At 41.6% G+C, this 26,201-nt stretch overlaps 1 protein-coding gene across 1 annotated transcript in view; it reads right to left on the reverse strand.

Annotated features, from left to right (window-relative positions):
• Positions 1-2,889: 2,889 nt before the first annotated feature.
• Positions 2,890-26,201, reverse strand: part of MLLT3 (MLLT3, super elongation complex subunit) — a 255,906-nt gene continuing 232,594 nt past the window's right edge. The window contains 6 exon segments of the mRNA XM_006098109.3: positions 2,890-3,068; positions 10,361-10,432; positions 11,884-11,955; positions 18,142-18,241; positions 21,474-21,603; positions 23,554-23,629. Coding sequence (XP_006098171.1) covers positions 2,937-3,068; positions 10,361-10,432; positions 11,884-11,955; positions 18,142-18,241; positions 21,474-21,603; positions 23,554-23,629 — 582 coding nt within the window. The 3' untranslated portion in view covers positions 2,890-2,936.

A 26,201-nucleotide genomic window follows, 5' to 3' on the forward strand; every position in this document is an offset into this window, starting at 1 on the left:
CACTGCAAACATTGTTGTTGCTGACATGACTGCCATCTGCCATGACAGAAACACCCACTCTCATACACAGTCTGCTGCAACATCAGAGGCAAAAGCTAATTTCTTAGGGGAAAAGTCCTGTACATACATCCCCCCCCCCCTTCAAATTACTGGGGGGAAATTTAAAGTAAGTTTATCATATTCTGTCTGGCTCAAACCACATTCACACTCACCCAATTAATTTTATTTGAAATATATATATGAAATTAAACCCTGCCATTTTTCTTTTGTGCTTAAGAAACCAAAGCCACTGTTAGGATACACGTGTGCCAAAAACATTTTTTAATAGGTTTCAAAGGCACGTGTATATAAATGTGGCAGCAATGAGTTGGGTGACTTGAAGAGAAGTGTAACTATTTGAAATTAATTGAAAGGGGATTTATTATTTCTGCATTTATAAATTAGATGAGAGCAAGAGTCTAACTTCTAAAAAGTTAACAGTGTGACTCTTATGCTACTGGAATTTCGTGGAAAGCTCATTTTGCTGTCTCCATGAGTTGTGGATGGTGGATAGGTTTTTCTGAATTTTGTTATCAATTATAAACTTACATCTCGATGATGGTTGCTTTATTACCTAAACTTTACATCTAAATTTCATCACTGTAATAGTGTCTCTTCTTATTAACTTTTTTTGTTTGATCATTTATGTTACCTAGTGTTTTGGTTAGTAACCTAAGGAACAAAAATATATTTACATTGCCAAATCATAGTTTTTGCCACACAATTTCATTACAAAAATAAAAATGGCCCAAACTACCTATGTACATTCCTGGTTAAACTACACAGATATTTTAGTTAAACCACATACATTTCTGGCTTAATTAGAAAATGTGGACTAGCAGTTAGAAACTTTAAAGAGAGTTTTAAATTTTGCAAATAATTCCATATAAGCATTGCCCTCCCCTTTTACCTGTGAGGTACAAAAACAAAAACAAACAAACAAACAAAAAAACACACAACTAAAACCACATAATTGGTCAGTCATCTAATGTTTACAACAACTCAAAGTTTCTCAACATTGAGGAGTGGACTAGACAGCAAATGCTTCAAGGACGGCTCACGCCAAACATCAAAAATCACAACACTGTTGGAAACATACACTGTCCCCAGGGAGGACGCCTCAGAAGTCACTGCCAAGAAGCATGGCTGTATTACTTATTAAAGGAAAAAATAGTGTCTTTGCATAGAAAGAAACGTTTAAAAATCCCCTTTTTAAAATGCAGAAAAACTCCATTATCCACCTGCATTTACATTACTGTCCAAAAGAATGGGTCTGGAAAGACCATTTTCTGTACAGACACCAGTTAATCTCTGGATGAAAAGACAGCATCTGGCATGGGAATAAGCAAGGGACACACTGGTCTGTTAGCACATAGGGACTTTCTTAAGGCTGAGCCAGGGAGTGAACCTTTGGATCCAGAAGTATTTCTTTTCTTTCCAGTTGAGTTTCTAGAAAGATGAGCTGTTCTCACTTTGCATTTCTCCATTAATGGAGAGGATGGAATAATGACACCAAAAGTACTTTTGTGTTTTTTTTTCTTTAAAAATAATTTGCTTTCTTTTGCATGCCACAGGACAGATTTCTAGTTTCAAAACAGGGTACATCAAGAACAAAAATATCCCCCCTCCCCAACCATCTTTATTCTCACCAATACAAGAAATCCTTCTGGAAACATAAGCAAGTGACTAAACAGGTATCAAAACACTGAATCTACAAGTTCATACATAATCTGTTATGGCAGAATAACCAAGAATTTCCCCCAAAGGAAGATTTTAATTTTCCAAATACAAAAGAGTCTAAGGGGATCATATGAGAACAAACAAAAATCTCTTATTCCAGGTTTTATGGTAAAGATGAAGAACACACTGGCAGCTGAAGAAAGCCGAAACTCTTACTAATAAATAGATCCAAATTAAGAATTTCTACAACATTTCTTTAGAAAACAGAACCAGAATTCCTCTTTTAAAAATGACGAACCTGTGGAATGCCTTTACTTCCATATCCCTCTAATATTATAACAGTAAAACAGACACACAAATGTTGATATGACAGCTCAACAAGGCTGGATGCAGGACGTTTACATGTACACTTTTGTTTAAAAGTCCTACAGGTTTATTGACTAAGGCTAGACAGCAAGTCATGATCCTATTTGGTGCTTCTTCTACCATGGTCCAAGATCATTGTATGGATACAGCCAAGGACTGGGCCCCAACTTTCAGGAAAAAGACCACAAAGAAGAAAATCAGGGTGGTTATTTGGTCCCCCCCACCCCAAGTTGATCGTTTGTGTCCTGGAACTGGAAAAACAAAAGGTGGAAAATACAGACCGCAACGAGTTAAAGGAGTTGGAAAAAGTTGCTGGAAAGTGGCACGGTATACGAGTAAGGTCACTGGGCTTGGGATGGCAAGGGCGCTGCATTGAAAGAGCATCCACGGGACCAAGTACTTGTAATGTCTTGTGGTGTCATTCCCTCAACGACTTTAGGATATCTGTATGCGATAATAAATAGATCAGTTATGTAATAAGGCAGTGTGTTGAATATGCATTCGTCCTGTGGGATGAACCGCCACAGAGAGAGATACATGATACCATACACATTCTTTAAGTTTTCTTGTGTTGTGTTTGATTTGTTTGTTTTCAAGGCTATCCAGGCAAACTCTTCCCGGGGATGTCCTTGGAGAGAAGAGTGGTCCGCTGAGGCTGGTTTGCTTAACCTCTCCTTTATCAAGAGATGATGACTGGCTTTAAAGAAAAATAAAGCTGAAGGTTGTTTGATTTTTATTTTTTTTCCCTTTTGGTTGCATCATTCTGAGTGTTTTCTTATAAACAACAACAAAAAAATATCACAACCAAAAAAAAAACCCAATAGTTTTTGATGCATCCAGTTGTTGTATCCTCAGGATGTTCCAGATGTTTCCAGGTAACTCTGTAGTTTACGGACTGTGGTTTTGTCCAGCGAGCAAAGGTCAAAATCAAATGTTGTGTTTGTGATGTGAAAGTGTCCAGTTTCTTCTATAAGGTTCACAATCTAGAGGAATAAAGAAGAAAAAGTTTGGGCAATAAGAAATGGACATTAAAAGGCAAAGAAAGAGAGGTGGAGGGGGTCAATATGGAACATTTGACAAATATAGTAAGAAGGTCCTATACTGTTAATGGCACCAAAGTGTCTCTTAGCCAATTTGTAAGCCAAAGGAATATGAACCCTTTGAAATTCTGAGTGAGAGCAGATTACCTGTTCTCATTATTCATATCCTTTAAACTGATTCATGCTTTCAAGTAATCAGCAGAGTATTTTACTGCAGGGGTGAGAATAGGAGTAGGTTGTGAGGGGAAGATAGAATTTAAAAACCCCTTTAAAAATTAGTAACTGATTCAATGGACAGTGATTGTACCTACTAGATGTATGGAAATTCCAGCCTAGAAATAACAAAACTCCTTATTTTTTAAAAAAGTATACAGTGTGGCTCAGTTGGTTGGAGCATTATCCAGAACACCGAAAGGTCTAGGGTTCTATTCTTGGTCAGAGCGCATACCCAGGTTGTGGGTTTGATCCTTGGTCTGGAGGCAACTGATAGATGTTTCTCTCTCACATCTCTTTCTCTCTCTCTTCCTCTCTTTCTAAAATCAATAAAAAAATAAGAAACTATACACACAACATGCACACCTGTATCCACACATATATACAATGAACATTTTTGTTTCTGATTACATTACTGCTGAACTTTTAGAAAATACAAGAACCCCCAAAGAAAAACATTGAAGCCATCTACAATTCTGCCCCCTGAAGATCAGGGGTATGGAGTGACTGGAAGGAGGCTTATGGGAGCCTTCTGGAACTGTTTTGTTGGTTGGTTTGGGTGCTGGTTATAAAAGATGCACTCACTTTGTTAAAATTCACATAGCTGTACATTTTATTATATTTCAATAAAAATGAATAAAAGTCTATATTTATTACTTATAGTCATGCTCGTTGATTCCCTTGAATTTTTGGGGTGATAAGTATTAATGAGAGAAAGAAAGAATGCCTTTGCCTCCCGTTTGGAATAGTTACACCTCATTTCTTATTGCATTGGCTCCAGCTTTCAGAAAGACCTATCGAGCCTCCTCCAATTGCTACACAACTCCAGACCTGGTTGTGATTGCCTTATTCAATCTCTGAAACTATTTTTACAGATATAACTATTGGCTTAATGATAACACAAGTTACTCCCACTGCAAACCATGACATACATAGCAAACTGCCTACCCAATTCCCTTCTTCTTTACTTACAGAAGCTTGATTTTCTGGGAGTGGCGATACACCCAGCTACAACACCTGCCCCCACATTCCCCCCAGACACTTGGCTGATACTGCTATTTAAATTTATTGTTCAGAAATCACTGGGCTTTCAGGAAAATTTTAGTAAAGGGTATGGCCTCTGCCCTCTGCCTGTCTGGAATGAAGATGAAATCCTGGAAGTGTAGTGGCTCTGTTCCCTCAAGAGGATGAATGCAAGATGTGAAGGATGTCAGAGCAGGATGGCAAGGAGCCCATATCTTCAGTGGCATCTTTTAAGCCACCACATTGACCATAAATTACTTACTTCCAGGGCTGTTATTATGGGTTTGAGGTGGAGAGGGAGCCTTACTTGCTTAAACCACTGGACCTAGGGTTCTATTACATGCATCAAGAGATTATTAAAAGGGGTATTCCCAATTATGGTTAAATTACTATATTCACATAAGAATTTATCAAGCAAAATCTTATTATTAACACTAGAATATCCAAAAAGGACCATCATTTTTAAAATAGTTACAGAACTTTGGATAAGTCACACACATACACATCTGTATACATACATAGACACACACCCAGCTATGTCCACACACACAAACCTTTCAAGGCAATCAAATACTTAGTATATATTTAACATTGATTGATTTAAGAGTACTTTCCCGAGCAAATTATCTGTTATGCTCCATTGTGTAGAAATATTATAGAGCTAGTGAAAATGTGTAAACTTCCATAGAAACAAATTGCCTTTCAATGGACACAGCAGAGGCAAAAGACAATTATTCCAGAGTGTGACTCATCTCTCCAACTAGCAGGCCAGTAGGAAAGTGACAAAGCATTAAGAATAGAGAGTCCTGAATTTGGCATATCGAGTTCTGACTCTGCTCACTACTTGAATGGCATTGGACGGGGCATTATAAGCTCTGAGCCTCAGTTTCCTCACCTGTAAAATGAGGACAATGCCAGCTAGCCTACCATCATACAGTGTTGTGCAGAGGATCAAAGGAGATATGGTAAGTGAAGCTTCTGTATAAAGTGTAAATTGCTACACAGACCAGAGCAGCATGATTACGATTACCATATCAATATAAACTTATCCTTAATTATCTGGAAGTAACTACATGGCACATGAATCACCAGACCCAGTATTTTTTTCCTATTCCTTTCATTGACTGTTAGCCATCCCATTAGCACTAAAACAGATGAGGCAGGGAAAATGCCAGAAGCTAAAACTCAAAGAAGACATACTTAGATTTTTAAAAAATACATATAAGAAAACTTTGCAGGGGAAGGGAAGAAAGCAGGGAAAATGGTAAGTGAAGGAAATTAGCTGAATGACGAACTAAAAGGAAGGGTTAAGGAAGTCCCTTGAAAATGACAGGTACCTTAAAAAGCTAATTTTAAGAAACTAGCTTTCCCCTGGCTGGTGTGGCCCAGTTGGTTGAGTATCCTTCCATGCACCCAGAGGTTGCTGGTTTGATTCCAAGTCAGGGCACATGCCCGGGTTGTGGGCTTGATCCCCAGTAGGGGGCTTGCAGGAGGCAGTCAGTCGATGTTTCTCTCTCCCTCTCTCTCCAAAATCAATAAAAAAATTTTTTAGAAAAAGAAAATAGTTCTCTGTGACTCAATATAGCTGTTCACTAATCCTATATAATAAAGAGGTGATATGCAAATTGATCATCACGCCCTCACACAAGATGGCCACCACCATGTGGTCACAAGATGGCCACCACAAGATGGCCAGCAGGGGAGGGCAGTTGTGGGCAATCATGCCAGCAGGGGAGGGCAGTTGTGGGCAATCATGCCAGCAGGGGAGGGCAGTTGTGGGCAATCATGCCAGCAGGGGAGGGCAGTTGTGGGCAATCATGCCAGCAGGGGAGGGCAGTTGGTGGCAATCGGGCCAATAGGAGAGCACAGTTGTGGGCAATCATGCCAGCAGGGGAGGGCAGTTGGTGGCAATCGGGCCAATAGGAGAGCAGTCAGGTGTCAATCAGGCTGGCAGGGGAGTGGTTAGGGAGCTATCAGGCTGGCAGGCAGAAGCGGTTAAGGGCAATCAGGCAGATAGGCAGGCAAGTGGTTGGGAGCCAGCAGTCCCAGATTGTGAGAGGGATGTCCAAGGGGTCCCAGATTGGAGAGGGTGCAGGCTGGGCAGAGGGAAACCCCCCCTTCCCCCAGTGCATGATTTTCATGCACCGGGCATCTAGTTACTTCATAAATAGAAAACAGAGAAAAATACCTTTTAGAAAAAGTCATTTGATTTTAAAGCAAATAGACATGTTTGCCCACTAGAAATTCAGTTTAGTAATCTCACAGGTATTGTAATATCTTGTAAGTTTCCAGAGCTTCCATCACTGTCTTTCTACATCCTCCAGAACCAGCACATCCCACCCGCCTGCAGCCATAAACACACAAAGATATAAAGGGGAACTGATCACTCTCACTAAAGGAGCTCACATTTTTATGGGCGCCTATAAGAATACATCAAGGCAGATGCAGAGACGGCCTAAAAGCAGAAGGAGTGGCGGCAGTTGGAGTGTCGGAACTATTTGCCAAAGGGAATGGCATTAATGATCTGAATTATTAGAGCATGTACCCACGTCCTCAATTAAGTAAAGACTTCATAAACAAAAAATAACTGTGGGCTCCTTTCCTGAAATCCTGATAGTTAGAACATCAGAAACATAGCATTCACCCCCGTTACTCCAATGACACAATCCACAAGCCTAACAACACCCTGTTAGTCCCCGAAGGGTACCACTCTGCCGGTGCAGACGGCCCCACCTTGGTGTCAGTGCCCTGCATCACACCACGGTAATAAATGTCTCTCCAAGTAATAATAATAAAAGAGAGAGAGTGACCACAGATAAGAAAGCAGGCAAGGGCATAGGGTCCGCGTGGGAAGTGGATGAGTATGTAAACTGCTTAACTCATTCTTCAGATGATAGTTGTTGTGAAAACACTGGTGATGGATTATTTCCTGCCATGTCAGCCTTTAGGGGGTACCACACTGGCTGGTTTTTGTTTTGTTGTTTTTTTAAACAGGGAAGATCCACTTGTTAAATTGATGACTCCTTTCCCCCAACCCTGGTTTTTCATTATAAAAAGGTAGAAGCATTATGTTTAGTCTGATTCTATTTTTTTAAAAAAACCAAGGTTCTTTCTATCCGAAGCAGCCTCTTGAATGAGTGGGAAGTAGTAAACAGACGTGGCTTTAACTGCATCTGCCTCGAGTGGGGTCGGGCTGGGATAAGCGAGGTCTTCCTGCAGAATGACGTGGCTATGGGCTGCAGAACGCTGTCTTGCCCTGGGACAATGTGCGCCCTACCTCGGGTCACTAAGAGGCAGGCCACCAGCCTCCGATCTACAGGGGATCCTAAAGCACGGCAGGCGATTCCCCAGGAGGGAGAGGAATCCTTACCAGGCAGAACTTCCTCAGCGAGGGCTCTCCATGTTGTTAGAGGGAACACTCGCTTCCCCGCTCACCCCTATACACCTGAAGTTATTTCTAAAAGTATAAGAGCTGTTATCTAAATTGCTGATCTAAGGAAGCCCTGGTTTTCCTCGGAGCTTTATTCCTCCCACGTAGGACGCAAATCCAGGCTCAGAGCTGAACTGCTGAGGATTTGAGAAGTGCTCAATCTCCGTTTCCAAATAAATGTCGAGCATGTGGTTTGAAGAAGAACCCAATTATAGGTCAGTGCTGTCACTGACATCTCTGGGTTTCACTGTACCCCCTGGACTGGTCTTTTACCTCATGGGAAAGTGGCTTAAGAACAGAGCCCTCTTCATGCAAGGCTTTCTGTTCATTAAACCAGCTGTTGGGCACCAGCACTGCTTGCCCCCAGACTAAGACAACGATATTAATCACCTTCTGTGAGCCAAATAAAAGCGACAGAGTGGATTCAATGTAGTTAGCAGGAAAAGATGCAGGACGCGATCTGGGCGCACTAGAAATGGTCTCAGGCGTCCGGTCCGCGTGGCGGGCAACACGCCGCCTTTGGAACGCATTCCACAGCGTGAGCAGCTCTCAAGGTGGAGAGTAGCTTAGTCCTCCACGCACTCGGTTTTACAATAGGAATTAATTAAGCAGTAAACCGTGACAGGACATGCATCATGGTATCATAATCACAAGCCTCAGCTGCACTACAAGGCAAAAGGCCAAAGACGGCGAGCTTTCAAGCAGCCTGGGAATGCAATTAGGGTGAAACGCTGTGCGCCCCCGAGTGCCTTTATGCCAGGTTAAAAATTCATAGAGATCACTCTCTCTCTCCAGAACACTAAAATAATCCTCTTCGAGGGAAGTCTCACGTAAGCCATCTTCCCTCAGAATTCTTTCAAAGGTCAAAATAAAGGACAATGTGAAATTGGGAAGGCCAATGACACCCCAAGGTAAGACTGTGCCTAACGACCTCGTATCCTCGACGCATGGCTGGGCTTCCTTTGTAAAGGTGTCCCAACCCTGTCCAACATCTGTCTCACTCTCCGGAGAGACCCACTATTGGGGTCTCACTGGCACATTAATAACTTTATTGGACAACTGCTGTGCAGTGGTTCAGAGCTGGCATTTGGGAAGGGATAGGGAAATCAGCTAATAGAGTTACCATCACCATCCAGTCAATTAACCCCAAATAATTGGTAAATGGTAGGCTGAACAATTGTTGGTTCTATGGAAGAGAATTGAAGAAAAATATTAGCAAAGTCTCAGGGTAAGCCATTGAACTCCTGCTCCCCTATCCATACTCACTTAAATGGAAATGCAACTTATACCCAATTAAGAATCCTAGGTCTGTAGTCTTTTGTTCAAATCTGAAACTCTAGAAAGGTTAAAAGCTTATCAGGCCAATCAGGGAACCTGGCAAGTCTGAGAGTATTTATAGATTTAAGCAAAAACGTACACAGAATATAAATGTTACCATCAGCCATTTGACGTTTAAAGAAAACACCAACACACACAGCTGGGGTAGATTAAGTACTAACTTCAAGTCATTTGAAGGTGGTAAGAAAAAAAATTAAACAGTGAAATAATCTAAAAACCCACCCTGGAATTCAGAACATAACTTTCTCTTTGGGTGTTAAAGAAAAAATATTTTCTCAAATAGCCACTGTTCATGCAAGTGACACACGTAACCATATGAAAACTGAAAAACACCCTTTTTATCTTCTCAACACATCAAATTGTACTCATAGAAGTTTCCTCACTCTACAAGTATTCCACAGTTGAGTTCATAATAATAGAGTGTATGTTGTACAAGATAAGAGAAATGAGGGAAATATTTATTTTCCTTAGAACAGCATTGGCAAAAGGTTACTAAATTGAATCACACATGTTTACAACACTTGACTCAAGTTCTTATCACTGTTTTCCCATGAAACCAGAAGCCTGGCCCCACAGGTTTCTGTATCCCTACTATGGCTTCCCTCAGCCCACAGCACAGCATCAGCCCCTCTACACATGCCCAGTCCTCACTGCCCACAGCACCAGGGAGGGGAGGTCATCACTGCTCCAAAGCAGACATGCAGGTGGCCTCAGAAGTGAGCAGCCTCCCAAAATACTGTTGACCCTTAAACAGTGCAGGGGCCAGAGTTACCCCCCTCCCCCGCACAGTTGAATATCCACATATAATATGTGACTCCCCCAAAGCTTAACCAGTCCCTTAGTATCTTGCAGGAATTTGGATCCAGGACTCCCTGTGGATACCCAAATCCTCAGATGCTCAAAATCCCTCATATAAAATGGTGTAGAACCCTGCATACAGTCAACTGCCTGCATATGCAGATTCCCAACTGCAGATCGAAAATGCTGTCTTTGATCTGCAGCTGGTTGATCCAAAGGGCTGACTGTATATTCATTAAAAACTATCCCCATGTAAGTGAAGCGGTGCAATTCAAACTGGTGTTGCTCAAGAGTCAACTGTACATCTGCAGGTGGCATCGGCCCAGTTCTGAGAGTGTGGGGCTGGTGTGGCCTCCAGGTGCTATTGCAATAACCCAGGACAAACCAGGCCTTGAGGCTTCTGGAAAGGGTTGTGCTAAAAAGCAGTTCTCACCTGCTGCAGAATGTGTCTTTCCCTCAACGTCATTAACCTTCTGTGAAGCTCTACCAGCTCATCTAGGTATGCCTGAAAGAGAAGAGTATCCCCAAAGAACACACATGTTATGAAGCAGTTCAAAAGGAAGAGAACAAATCAATAAGAACAGACAAGCAGCGACGAGAGGTTTCCATTCTACTCCCACCCAGGCTGTATGGAATCCATGGCCAAGGCCTTTGCAGACCAATTCTTTCTTGGCCAACTATTATTGTTTTCAAACCAGCTGTTAATTCTTGCACTTGTATTCTCTCAATGAGATTCAGTGAACAGCCTCACCTATTCACAACAATGCCTCTACAGAGAGAAGGGGAACTCTTGGATAAATTGCAAGTTATCAGTCCACTTTCATTTAAAAAAAAATTTTCGCTGAAACCGGTTTGGCTCAGTGGATAGAGTGTCGGCCTGCGGACTGAAAGGTCCCAGGTTCGATTCCAGTCAAGGGCATGTGCCTGGGTTGCGGGCACATCCCCAGTGGGAGATGTGCAGGAGGCAGCTGATTGATGTTTCTCTCCCATCGATGTTTCTGACTATCTCTCTCCCTTCCTCTCTGTGAAAATTCAATAAAATATATTTTAAAAAAAAAATTCTTCTATCTTAAAAGCTTCTTAACTAAGAGAAAAAGTCTAAGTTTGAACATGGAAGGACCCATGCACATTACCAATTACGTCAGGGCAAATTCTTAAAATAAAAATATAAAAAAGGCTGCCCGGTTATCTAGCATATCCAACATTGCTAGTGAATAGCAAGTGAAAGTGCAGAGGAATGTCTATGAAAAATATAGATCAGAATGAGCATGTGAATTGTCCAGAGCTCCCTCGAAAAGCAGAGGCGACCTCTCCTTCCAGATGCTCAGACCCATGCGTCTCTGTTAGCATAGATGCATGGGAGTTCCTACCACCATTCGCAATGAAGGTGAAGGAAAGGTCTGGGAAGCATCAGACAGGCCTGCCCTGACCCTGCAGAGCACGTTAGGACCCTGCCCACACTGGGAGACCAGCCCCAGTAGGTCTTGCAGTCAGATTTCAGATGCATGATGTGCACTTGAGGAAAGCACACTGCACACTGCATGAGGCTCTGAGGTCCTGCTCACCTACGTTTGAGCTTCCTTCACCTTCTACCTCCACCACAAGTCTCTTACCGCCCAATCCAATGGGCCTGAAATCCCCGGGCAATGTAGGCATCAGGGCAAATGGTAGCACAAGGCCAATCTTAATACTGGAGATAGCAGGAAGATTTGGAAAGAAACTAGACTCAAGGGGGAGGGGCTGGGTGGAGGTGGGAAATAGTGGCAACAATAAAAAATTTAAATTAAAAAAATAATTGAAATATGCTTAAAAATAATTTTTTTAAAAAAGTGAACTACTCTCAGGCACTTCTGCTGAAGACAATGAGAGGCGAACCAGCACGAAAAGATCCAGGGAAACACAAAGAAACAGGACATGTCAGTGCTGTGGCACTTGGAGAACGCACTGGAGACCTACCTTGTCACACTCGCCATTCTTTATCTGCTTATCTGATTTGCTTTGCTTTATTGGACTTTTCACTTCAAGAATCTAGGGATCCAAGAGAACACTGTTAAATTTGATTTCAAGCACTTCTTAGTTAACCAGCCACCCGAACAAAGGCACTTATGGATGGAATGTCACAGGATAACATCATTTTCCAAATAGCATTTCTCCTCTATACATTTTTTTTCTTCTCTTCTAATATTACTTTTTCTTGGAAAATGAATTACTTACATCTAAAATGCTGAGTCAGGGCAATAGAGATTTTTTTTTTTTTTAAGTTGACAATAAGGAAATTGATCGAAGCTTCCAAGGCCGCTGCTTTGTGACAACACACACATGTACAGCAGCTGAGTCCTACTGGATTATAGTTCCCTCGGGCAAGAATTTTTTCTTATTCGTTCTGCAGTTTCAGCATGACTACCAGTGCTCCGTACGTTAGAGATGATAAAACAAAATTTCAAATGCCCTTTTTAGTACCTGACTTTCATATTCTAAATATTACTCATATTGCCTTGGCTGAGGGCTCAGTTGGAGCATCGTCCTGTACACCAAAAGGTTGCAGGTTCAATTCCCAGTCAGGGCATATACAAGGTTGTGGGTTCGATCCCTGGTCAGGGCATGTATGGGAGGCAGGCAACCGATATCTATCTCTCTCTCTCTCTCTCGCTCTCTCTCTCTCTCCCTCCCTCCCTCCCACTCTTGGGTGAGGATTTAAAAAAAATTACTCATATCCACTAAGTTGATGCAGCTTTGGAAATAAAGACGGTCATCAGTGACACTGGCTGTTTCCAACTTGGGATCCTCCAACTCAAGAAATAAAAAGCCAGGACTATCTTCTGTGTTTCAAGAAATAATGTTTTTACCCATGATAAAATACCAGGTGCCCCGCCTTTCATGTGAACCAATTACAGCTTAGGCTATGAACAGTTGTTTTGCATACTGTTCATGAGCTTCTCTGGAAAGCTAGGTTTCCAATTAAGAAAAACCAAATTATTATTTAATAAATATAGTTGATTTCTTAGAATGTGCAAAACTGAAGATTATGAAGAATATATTTTTAAATGGCTCTTGCTTAAAATGGCTAAAAATCACTGAATTTATTGTTCAGTGTTAACAAATGTATCCTATATAATAAAAGGCTAATATGCAAATTAACCGAACGGAGGAACCATCGGTCGCTATGACACACACTGACCACCAGGGGACAGATGCTCAACACAGGAGCAGGCCCCTGGTTGTCAGTGCACTCCCACAGGGGGAGCGCCGCTCAGCCAGAAGCCCAGAAGCTGGGCTCATGGCTGGCGAGGACAGCAGTGGTGGCAGGAGCCTCTCCCACCTCTATAGGAGCACTGAGGATATCCAACTGCCAGCTTAGGCCTGCTCCCCACGCCTAAGCCAGCAGTTGGACCCCCCGCCCCCAGTGCACAAATCTTGTGCACTGGGCCTCTAGTATAAACATAAAAAGCAAAGTAATTTGTCTTTTTCATTATGACCTCATTATCAAGTGAGTTGTTATAAAACTAATATTAAGGAGGAAAATACCAAATAAAGCATATTTAAGAAGTTTCATATTCCTATTGCTCTTCTCTTTATCCATTCTCTGCTTTCACACACACACACACACACACACACACACACACACATCACAGTCCCATTCAAAGGTCTTCCATATTCCATAACACAAAGAAAATTTTTAAATGAGTCCACTTTTAATTTGTATTTGAAAGAGCCCTGATTGGGCTCAGAAACCTAAGTTCAGGTCCTAGCCCTTTCATTTAACATTTTTGGGGCCTCAAAAAAAGAGAGAGAGATGAAATGACAGAGGTGAACAAGATAATGTCCAGATACCCATTCAGCTGTAAAATTTTATACTACTAAACATTTCACCTTTTGAGGATAGGACCATGACATTCTAGGAAAGACCAAATACTTCTAGAAGGGTATATATTTCCTTTGAATTTAGAATAATGCATGGGTAAGAAGTGAGCCTCTTTCTAGCAGTGTCTTTCCTAAGAATTACCTTCATTCGTTTTTAACATTAAGATAAGCAGATGACCAGACTGACTTAAAATACTAGTACAGTCCTGTTGGCAATACAAGGAAATTCCTTAGCAGCAGAAGCAGGGGGATTTTTTTTTTCTAAAACATGGTCCATTGTAAAGGAAACCAAATACTCCACCACATTCAGAATTTCCTTCTCTCTATTGTTGTTGGAAATGAGACCCCACGGGAAAACTCCAGCTCAGAGACCTAGGAGTAAGTAGGTCAGTAGATGGCACTACTCGCCAACTCAGATACACGGCTGGGCAAAGCTGCCGAGACAATCTGCTGCGATTCCAGGCAAGAGAAAGAACCAGTGCCTGCCTGCCTGCCTGCCTCCCTGGTGCATTAGAAAACTGAATTTTGTTCCCATATCCCACCCTGCCCATTCCCCCTCCATCCCCAACTTATAGCACCCCAGGGGTCAAAGGGACTGAGAAACTGTATTTGCAATGGAACTTTGCTCACTAGGCTTAGAGAGTTCTACCACCTCCTCTTCAAAGCAGAAAACACACAGGACATTGTGAGGCCCGAAGTCCCACCCTGCACATTCCGAAAGTGCGACAGCACAGAAGGCCAAACTACATTGAAATCCTAGTTTCTTTCTTCTGAAGCTGCAGTGGCAGGAACAAAAGCTCCCGGGTGTCAGTGATCCGCCTCAAGTTACCGAGTGGCTGCCCAGAGAGGCCTCAGTTAATCTTCCTCCTTTGATCTCTCCCTGCTCCAAAATAAACAGCTTTGTCAAAACCTCATTCTGAGGGAGCTGAGCCATGCTGTAGACAATTGTTTTATTTATGATCATTTCTTATCTTTGAGGAAATGACTCCAGAATATAAAAGTACAGCGCCTTGTCTTCCACGGGCTTATTTCAAACCAGTCTAACTGGATAGACTCTTTAATTTCATTCAATGTGCCTTGCAGGCGCATAGGTGATTTATGATATTCTGAATATTCACGCAGGTCCCATGGATCACTTCTTTCTTTCAAGGCCCCTCTCTCCTCCTGCCCTTCTGTCCTTTCAGCCAAAAAGGATCTGGAATTTTTATTTTGTTTGAAATTCACATAAGGAAGGTTTGAAGTAAAACAAACAAACAAACAAACAAAACCACACACATACACACAAAACCATCTCCGGTTCGAATAGCACAGCATTTGCTACGATTTCCTATGAAGTTGTACTGAGGGAACAGCCGCCCAGACTTGGGAGATGCGTCATATTTATACACAGGGCAGTGTCTGAAAATAGAACTCTGGTTAGTTGCACTTCTATCCTTAATCTGAGGACACGGCTTGAGAATTAAAATTTCAGGATTATTATTTTTTCTGTATCCCTTTGTGAGGATTGACAACTCAATTATTCAGCAGATGGATCCTCTGCTGATAGGGCATTCATGTTAATGATCTCTAGTTGCTCCTAACAATTCTCGGGTTAATTACTTGCTTTGTTGACATGTGGCTGTCTCTCTGTCCACTTTTTTCCCCCAATAGTTAGAAAATGTTTGACTCAATTAGCACTTTCCTTGTTCCTTCAGCCCTGGGAGATTTTGAGGAAAGGTAAGGAAAACTCAGCGTTGCCTGCTGATTTACAGAAACCCGAGCGGTCATTATCAATGTGCAGAGAACAGCGAAGGGGCATGAAAGAAGGCAACTGAGTTGTCCTATTTCAGTTAGGCCTTCCCAGTACGTTCCTGTCTATTTTATTTGATGTGAAACCTCAGTGAATCACACCCCCACGCTCAAATATAAGGCTGAAAAGACATTCCAGGGTGAAATTTCCAGACTTTTAGATTTTTAAAGATTTTACTATTTCACTTCTGAGGCATGGAGAATTAAGGAAGACGGGTAAGGAAACTACAAAGTTTTTAGGAAGTTCTAGAACACTGATTTAAAGGGACAGCATCACACCTGGCCCACTGCGGGTGATTTGAGGGGTTAAGAAACAATATTACACCAAGTTTTAAAAAGCTTTTCTCGCTCTCAGCTCGAAGAGATGGCTCCAAGGAGGGAAGCGCTCTTGTGGTACGTGTATTTTTCTAGCCCCGACTAGCGAAAAGTGAAAGCATATGGACTTTCTTATTATGCTTATAAGCGCATGGAGAAAGTGACATATAACTGAGTATTCCTGACAGATTGATGATTCACATGTGTGAAGCTACATTTGTTGAATAAACATATGCCAAGGAGCCAGTGGTATGCTGTTTAATCGGATAAAATAATTCTTACCCTCTCGAGATAAATGATTCTATTCATTTTTGTTCTTGTTTTGCTAGACAGGTTGAAAAAAAAAAAAAAAAAAAGGAGCAGTCTGATGAAGAATTCAGACCTTTCCCTGAAGCCAGGCTCAGCTCAAGGCTGCCCATCCAGGTAGGGTGTAGGGGCGGCTATTAGGTTTAAAAGGCGAGAGAGGGGCTTGTTGGGGCTGCACTTACTTAGCAAGCACAGACTTAACCCTGACTGTGAAAGATGCTGAAGGGGCCTCATGAGGGCAGGAAAGCAGAATGAATGCCCTTCACTCCTGGCACTGCCGCTGTCGCAGCCTGTGAAGCAGCCTAAGTCTACTACACCACACATGGGAGCTAAGTAAGATTAAATTGGATGTAAAAACATATTCAAGGTTCAAATTCTACTGTTTTGTCAGCTTATGCTGAAGCACAAGTTTACAAAAGAATTCCAAGTTATCCAGTTAGCCGACTGGTTGGTGATGATGGCTGTGCCCTGAGCCTTCACTTCCCCTGAAGATGCTTCACTTGTGGTGCGGGGCAGCCAGGTCAGAGGCGAAAGCTGGTGGGCCCTGAGCTTGGCTGGCCCTGGAGATGGGGAAATGCGTGAACTATAGGGAGTAGGGTACGAATAAGAACGCGCTAACTCCTTGATAGCCTGTCTGTAACAGATGATGAGGTAGGGCTTGCACTCATATGGCGGACACAAAGAAACAGCAGTTGAACTGGAGTTGGTGAGGTAAAGATCACTGATATTATTCCTACTTAATCATGAGGGCTTTAAGATGTAGAGAAACATTATAAATGAGGAATTTTACATTTTAGGAGATCTTTGCTTATGCTTCACACAAAAGTCAAAAAGAAAAAGTCTTCAGCTGGAAAATGACATTTTCCTAACAAAACAAAGATCCAAATTCAAGGGCAAGGCCATTTGTAATTGTAGGACACCTGTGAAACAGAATAATCTTAGGAAAATGCAGCTCTTTCATTTTCAAAGTAATAATATTCACACGGTAACTTGTGAGAACTGCATTAAGCAATTATTGGAGAGGTCACTGAGAATCTACACAAAGAGACAAGGATAAGCTTCGGTAATGAGAGTTATCAACTCAATGCACAATGAGGCTTTTACAATATTCATGGTTTTTTTGGAAATAGTTTATATTAGTAAGCACTTAAAATATCCCAATCTTAATCATTTAAGAAAAGCTCTTCATCATAGCTTTCAAAAGTCCTGCATAGACCTTATCCAAACAGTTATATTCTGAGTAAACTATCAAATTAATAAGCTTTCCTTTAGCTCGATTGTAACAACAAGGATAATGACCATTATTTACTGTGCACTTTATTAACAAACATACACTCCCAAGTGATGGTCCTCTTTCCCTGGATAAGCACACAGAGGCAGAGCACGTAGAGTAACAAACCTCTGCCATCAAACTGAGTGCCAGGTAGTTATGGGTACCACCTGGTGCTCTTCACATGTATTATTTCTCATCCTCCTAATAATCAGCAAGGTGGGTATTAACATCCCCGTGTACAGATGAGGAAACCAAGAATCCGCAGTTAAAGTTAATTTCCCACCTGCAAATTACTGTCAGATAGTAAAAGAAAGAACCATGTTTTATATTAGTCCAACAGGTCCTATCTTCCTAATTCATTAAGTTGCTTACTTACTGTAAAGGGGGAAAATATATAGAAATCAAGAATATATAGAAATCAAGAGTAAAGGGGCAGCATTTTTGTCACCACTCCTTTCCTTCTTGCATCTAATTGGCCCATTGAATGGAACATGCTTTTCATGACAACAGAAGTTTACATAACCCTAACTACGTCTTTATTTCTAAGGTTGTACATTACCATTTATTTGAGATCAAGAGAAACTTTGTTTACAATTAAGGGGTAAAAAGTTTTGTGTGCTTCGTAAAGTGGTCACATTTTAGTCTTGAACAGTGCAAACCCAGCGACTTACCTGGTTGTTGTTGGTTTTTAATAAGGGTGGCGGGGGTTCGTGATGTAGGGGCGAAGAAGCAGAACTGCTTTCACTATCGCTGCCATCGCTTAAGCTAACTCTGAAAAGAAACAGAGAGAGGTCATATGCATCAATACAGACGAAAATCTATGGAAACAGTGCAGAGAGTGAAGTATATAAATACTCTGTGCCTTGAAAACGTTCTTTAATTTCTACAACCGCTACCCGTATCGACGCTTACTTTGTATCTGGCACTGTGTTGTGTGTTAACCTGCTATTTTTCATGTAATGATCCCTATTTCACAGATGAGAAAACTGAGACTAGGAGAGACCAGGTCACTCACCTAGGGCAGTGGTCGGCAAACTGCGGCTCGGGAGCCACATGCGGCTCTTTGGCCCCTTGAGTGTGGCTCTTCCACAAAATACCACGTGCGGGCGCGCATGTACGGTGCGATTGAAACTTCGTGGCCCATGCGCAGAAGTCGGTATTTTGTGGAAGAGCCACACTTAAGGGGCTAAAGAGCCGCATGTGGCTCACGAGCCGCAGTTTGCCGACCACTGACCTAGGGTCACAGAGGTAAAAGTGGTTGCTTTAGGGTCAAACCCAAGCAATGTAACCCAAAGCCGGTGCTCAGCCACTAAGTGTAGCAGCCTCATTTATCCATTTATCTCCCTGCTCCAGCTCCACCTGCCTACTACCATCAAGGTCACCCAAGCTTGCAGAAGGTCAACTAAATTACACAGTTTGTAAGTTACTACCTTTTCATTCCCTTTCTCCCTGCCTCTTTGCGACAGGTGAAAATTTTACAAATATAGCTAAAACACAGATTTCAGAGTGGAAGCAACTGCTAAAAAGAATGTGGACAACAGCCTTGCATGACTGACAGCTCGGGAGACATCTGAGGATGGGAAGTGTGAAGCTTCTCATGCTGGAACCACGGCCACTCATTTCTACTGTTTCCTTAGGTCTGACCACTGAAACAATTCATTGGGAATATACTAGAGCAGTACAGAGAATGTGGAATTATAAGTGATATGAATTACCATCTTCTAATGTGGAATTATGCTTTAGAAAAATACAATGGTATCTTTCAACAACTAAAGACAATAAAAATAGCACCCACGTCCCTACTGTTTTCTTTTCAGAACACAACGGGATTTTCTTCTAGCCAAAGTAGGAGACATTTCTTTATTCTACTCTGCTGACTGCATGTCCTCCTTCAGAAATGCCCTTCCGTGTCTGCTCCCTCTCTTCCTGATGCAGGAACCTAATGTAATATTCTTCTCAGAAACACAAAACGCTTTAGAAATCTGGATGGTTTTCCTCTCCCTCTGAATAGGCAATCACATTCTAGCTCTATAATATATTCAGATAGACAAGATACAAGATTGGAAATGAAAAGGATACTGGGACAGCCTTTTAGCAAAAACGGATAGAACTTGTTTTTCTTAACTAAATTACATTAATGAAGTGTTCAGCTGAAGCGCTGCTTTAAAATGCTCCTTGACTGAAGTGGAAGGCTGAGTAGTTAAACTGATTAAGCAGTTGAGACTTCACAAGTGCAGCGAAGATCAAATGTTACACTGGCTCTGCTGTGCTAACGGCACGTGTCGGGCAGGGGAAAAGGAGAGCGCCTCCAGCAATGTGCCCGGCATCGGACGGCTTGCCAACGTGTCCGATCTGACCCACACTGGCTCAGGGGATGGGACGCGAAGTGGGTGGGGAATATCTAATCACAGTATCTAGATCTTCTCAATAACAATAACTTGGGTAACTGTCTAAATAGGTCAAGCGTTTTTCATCAGCTAAAACTGAGAGCAGCCAGTGGTCAGGATTTTGATTGTTATCAATACACTCCTCCCCTCCAAGTTTCAGTCCATTTTTAGGTCTTTTTGCCCTAGCAGTTGTCCTTCGTATAAAATTAAAGACTTCTGAAGGGAAATGATATAAGGCCAGGGCCATAAGGTTCCTTGTTTTCTCCTGTTTAAAATGAACACAGCCCTAGACGGTCTGGCTCAGTGAATAGAGCGTTGGCCTGCGGACTGAAGTGTTCAATTCTGGTCAAGGGCACATGCTGGGTTGCGGGCTCAATCCCCAGTAGAGGGCGTGCATGAGGCAGCCAATCAATTGATGTTTCTATCTCTCCCTCTCTCTTCCTCTCTGAAATCAATAAAAATATACCTAAAAATAAATTGAATACAGACAGATGAATTTGGGAGACAAGCAAGGTAGGGAAAGAAGTATTGAGGGACGCTGAGGAGCCTCTGCTAAAAGGACACTCAGAAATTACCATTTGGGAAACATGGTCTGTCCAGTTTGGGTTCAGATCACATTACTTTTAGCAATTTTAGAGCCTTCTGAAATGAAATGAATAATGGGAAAAGATTTACTGCAATATATTAAAAATGTAATTGGATTTTAAGTTCAAGTACATTCATTTTTTTTTCTACTCAAAACACATTAAAGTAAGCATGCCTATTTGTTTTCTTCATGATAAAGAAATAAAATCCTCAAGGCAATTTCAAGCTGACTATTAATTATAAGTGACATGAATTACCATCTTATAATGTGGAATTATGCCTCACAGCATTAAAGCTACTTAAGGAACCTAATTGTCAGCACACTTAAAAGGAATTTATTTTCTGGAAAACACACAGGTGATCCTCATTTTAATTAGGTCACACACATAATTCACTGACACCAATTATGTATTTCTAACTACAAACAGCGAACACATTTCCTCAAATTCTGAGACTACCTACAGCAATGGATCTATACAAACTCTTCCAATGAAAACAGAGCTTAGTTCAGCAATCAGGCCTGCCACCTTGGCATATACTTTCAAGAACAAGGACTTCTAGCCTGGCCAGTGTGGCTCAGTGGTTGAGTGCTGACCTATGAACCAGGAGGGAGGTCATGGTGCGATTCCAGGTTGGGCACATGCCCTGGTTGCCACCTCAATCACCAGTGGGGGGCGTGCAGGAGGCAGCCAATCAATGATTCTCTCTCATCATTGATGTGTCCATCTCTCCCTTTCTCTTCCTCTCTGAAATCAAGAAAAAATTATATATATATATTTTTAAAAGGACATCTAATAGGACGTTTTCCCTATAAAATTCTTAAAGGAAAAACCTCTCCCTTCTGATAAAAGGAATAAATAGTTCCCTGTAGAAGTGAGTGCAAGCATGCCAAAGTGCCCCAAGTTAAAACAAATGTGACCATTTACTGCCACTGTTTTGGTGTTTCACACCTTGGCTGTGGTTTCACTAGTCGGTATAGTAAAAAGGGCTGGTTCTATTGCAGGAAACCTTTTTCCTTTCAAGACACTCACCTGCGACTTCGGCTGCCTCCTCTATTTACAGGTCTTTCCATTTCGGAGTCGTTGTCATTATCCTCTGCCTCATCTGATTCCTCCTCATTGTCGTCGGAATGCAGATCTTTCATTATAGACCTTAAAGGACCTGAGTAATGATAGAGAACCACAGGCAATCAAACATGCTACTTCAAACACACTTAGCCATATTAGACGCGGGGGAATGCTCACCAGCACTGAACACCGGTTAAAAATAACCATCACCATATATATTTATACAATTTACAAGACAAATTTAGTAGTTTCTGAAATGAAACCCCTGCCAAAACACTACTGTTTTCATAATAGATGCCCTACATGTTCACTAGAAAAACTCTATTTCCTACGAATGTTTTTCTATGTATTTTCCTTCAAAAAAAAAATCCCCTAAAAAGAAACAGAAAGATCTATTAGTAAATTGAATGTTTTGTTAGGTTAATCCATGTATTGAAAAGTTGAGACTAATAAATCACCGTGGTTGTAACTTGTTCTTGGCAATGCTGCCTTTGTGTGGTAGTTTTTGATCTATTAAGGTTTAGCTGTTCCTTTTATTTCAAGGTCAATTTCAGGTCAAGCAAGCATTTCAGTCAAGTTCAGATTATAAAGTATTTCAATTCCAGGGTGTAATGTCCTATCTCTGATCTTCATATTGATCTTGGACACAAGGTCTAGTTACAATTTTGTGCAGCCAATTTTTAATCTAACTTTTAAAAAAATTCCTGGCAAAATACCAGCATATATTTACATAAATAAAACTATGTAATAAATCAGGTGCCCAGAAAATTCAAGAGAGTATCTAGTGTTAGACTGAAGGAAAAAAAATCAAGTCATAACTCATTTTATTCTAGAATAGAACAAAATAAAACAAAATAAACCCATAGAAAAACTCATTAGTGTGGCTTATTTTCATTTTACTACCCTACATGTAATGAACACACGATAGATACTTTTAATCTTAACTGAAGAGATTGTAAAGAGAGGCACTTCCATTCTGGATTAGGCAAGTCCTAAAGCCTAATCAAATACAAATATCTGAGCTACCACTAACTCAGTTCTAAAATAAGTCCTGACTCCACAATCTCACATTCTTCAAAGCCCAAAGTTCTCTGCTTTTGTGCTGGGCTTATACCTTTGGAAGTCAGTGGAACAAGAAGTCTGAATAGGCCCAGTGACCAGTGTCTTTTACTTTTTCCTGGAAGCTTAGCCTTAGCCCAAACACATACAACAATTTAATCCCTTTCAAAACACACAAGGCCATCAGGAATTCCATGTGGTCAATGGAAAAGGCAATGTACAACATGATACTTAAAAACAAATTATTCCTTGATATAACTTCACTTTTCATGTTTAAATTTTTTTAAAAGGGACCCCACATTTGAAGATTTTCCATACACGAAAGTGAAAAACATATTTAATGTTCTGTTTTACATTTCTTTTAAAAATGTCTTAACATTTAAATTTCTGAGTTTGAATAACAAAAATATATATAGGGTGTCCCAAAAATGTATATACACTTTGAATAATCGTAAAGGCAGTGTTTATTTAAATACATTTCATTTTCAAAATGTAATAGAATTTATAGACATAGTGTGTATATATTTGGGGGGACACCGTGTGTGTGTGTGTGTGTGTGTGTGTGTGTATTATTCAACAAATTAGCACTTGCCAAAGAAAAAGGTTTATTAATCTGTAGAAAAATAAACAAGTAAAATGAAAGATGTCCAGGAGGAAGAGTAAAGAGCGCTTTCTCTATGTCAAAGCCTTCAAGTCCAGCTTTTGCTATCACATTTCCGCTGGGAACTCCCTGGAATGGGCTGTGTCTATAATCCTTTTGTAAAATGGGACTCTGATGGCAGGGACTGGAGAAAGGGGAATTTCTGGAGGCTGGCCTCATGCATCAGAACAATACTCAAGTGCATTCCTAGGGGAAATAAATACGACTACATAAAAGCCAAGTTATCATTCAAATAATAAAACAGTAGAAAATGGGCCATAAATCAACTCATTAAGATGTTTTATGAGAAAAATGTCTCGTTGTTTGCCTGGGAGATGCTGATACCTTGTTGCCTCGTCTGGGACGGTGTGAAGCTGGAGCTGGAGCTGGAGCTGGAACTGGCAGGACTGGGCTGTTCAGACTTTAAAGAAGAGAAAGGCATGATCAATATATTTATGGGATGCTACATATCTAGTATTGAAGTAATATTGTTGCTCAAAAATACTGTGTTCTGCAAAAGCAGCCTGACAATACACAAGAAAAATGACAACATATTGCGTTATGTCAAATACACTAACCCAGGAGAATCAGGTGTCCTTTCATTTTGACCACCATATTTTACTAGATGCAGCAACAAGAAAATAAACTCAAGGATAAAGAGATAAACACCTGGGCATTACATGAGGAAAGAACCTGGCTTTGATTTCACTCCAATGTTTACTACTATCCAGATCTGTTTCTAAAAGATACCATGATTACCCTTTCTGCAATGTTTGATTGACTCATCTGGTTAAAACACAGTGGTAATGAGGCCAAGGTCATTAGTTCAATCACATTATGAGCCAGTTAATTTCACTCTGGTCCAAGGCCATGACCCAAGCCTAACCCCATTCATCCGCAGTTCACAAACGGAGGCCAATGTTCACAAGGAGACCTGGCCAAGTCCCGCCAATGAGTCAGGAGGGAAATGTTGCCACTACTTAAGAAAACAACCCTTTAGTTCCACACAGCCTATTGATGCAGGGGAAGCGCATCAAACACAAACCTCATCCTTTCACTCTAGTGAATTCTCCTCATCCTTTAACATCAGAACAAGGGCCACATCCTCCTTGATCCACCCAACGACTGGTAACTCCGAGTTCTCTTCCGCCTCCACCCCCACTGAAAATACGGACCATTTCTGTGCTCATCAGATATGCTGCAGCATTATGCTACTTCTGATGTGTGTCACTTCTCTCCAGTAGACTGCCAGCACTTGAAAAATTTGGGGTGGGGGTTTTGTCCTGTGCTTGTTAACCCCTCATACTCAGCATAATGCATTGCATATAGCAAGCACTCTGTATCTGTGACTGAAAGCAGCACATTAGGCCCTCTGCCCCACCATATGCCGGTAAGGATGGGAAGAGCAAATACCTCTTCAGAATTATGCAAAGAAATCGATCATACCATCAACACATTTTAAACGTATATACTTAAGGCCAAATTTATTTTAGAATACCTTGATAAGGTTGATAAATTTGGTTGTGTGGGCTATTTATATCCCATTTCTGATGTTCTCACAGTCTCAACTCCACGCTCAGGTTACTTAAGAAATACTGGAGGTATGCTCATGCACAAGAGACATCTTTTTACTTCGCTCAATAGGTGACCAAGTTTATCCACATCATATGGAAGACAAATTAAGAGCACAATCAGAAGCCACTGAATGAGGGTGAAAATCTCAGGTCTGCTTATACGGCAATGTCTCACCACTGATTGTTCTCATCTCCCCTCCCGGCACTGAACCCCCACCCCCTCCGCTCTGAGCAACACCAAGCTCGCAGACTGGGACACAAGGAAGCACTTTCAGGCATTCCTAACGCACACTTCACATCCTCGGGCTGGATGGGAAAACAGGTGTCAGCAATCTACCCCTCACGCTGCAGGAAAAGAGCCAGACAGGACCTCTAATGAGCAGCAGGCGGCCCACCAACCCTTCACCACGGCAAGATTTCCTTGATATTTGCAGTACAACGTCCTGCACGTTGCTGTTTGCGGCCCACAGAGAAGCGCCGGTTTACAAGTACACACGCCTGTGCGAGGCACCCTTCACGTCTGTCGAGTGGCTCTTCCACTGTGAGGCATCACGGAGAGTCACACAGCTGAAAGGGCGTCCGGTTAGCATTTAGGTGCAATGGCCAGCTGCAAAACATTTCTCCCTTGGTCTGCACAGTACTCCTTTCCCTCGCCAAGCTGCTCTTTTCAGCCATGAAAAGTGTCTGCACACGGTATTATTTTGTTGATAGCTCTGGAAACCATTTGGGCGCCAAGAAAGAGGTTTCCTTCGAGTGAGGGGAGAGAGCTGATTCCCCATCCTGTCTGAACAGCACGCGTTGCACTGGACTTAAAGGAGCCACTCTGCCAGCGCTGTTTGCTAGGAGTGACATTAATGAGGATAGCAAGAAGAGGATGGTGGCCATCTCTCCAACTACCCCACGCTAAACTTGAACCATCTGTCTCCAGCATCATGCCCGTGCCAGAACCAAACCTGCAGGCAGCCTTCTTTTAGCTTCTTAACCATCAACAAGGTTAATAATTTCACAGTTGCTAATCATTAGAAAACTGACAAAGAGTAAAAAACATAATACGACAGGGGAAAAAAAGGCTTTTTAAATTCAACGTTTTCCATTAACACTCTGCCTCATCCACAAAGCATCTGAGGAGGTTTCTAGCAGAAGAAACATTTTAAACAATGAAACTATTAAAGTAGAAAGCTTAATACAACAGAAGTGGACAGAGAAGGATAAAATGTTGACTGGTAAACAGCAAATGTCCTGGAAGCTTTTTACAACCAGGATAAGGACTCGTGAAATTTTGGACCTGCGGAGACCTTTGATGGAAGAAGTGATTCTCTTCCATGGGCACTGAATCATCTGCCAGACGTGTTAGCAAGCAGAACTCCACCCCAGAGCTTCATTTAAAAGTCTGAGATGGGGGTGAGAACCTGAAGTTCT

This window comes from Myotis lucifugus, unplaced genomic scaffold (genome assembly GCF_000147115.1).
Source record: "Myotis lucifugus unplaced genomic scaffold, Myoluc2.0 scaffold_221, whole genome shotgun sequence".
NCBI lineage: Eukaryota > Metazoa > Chordata > Mammalia > Chiroptera > Vespertilionidae > Myotis > Myotis lucifugus.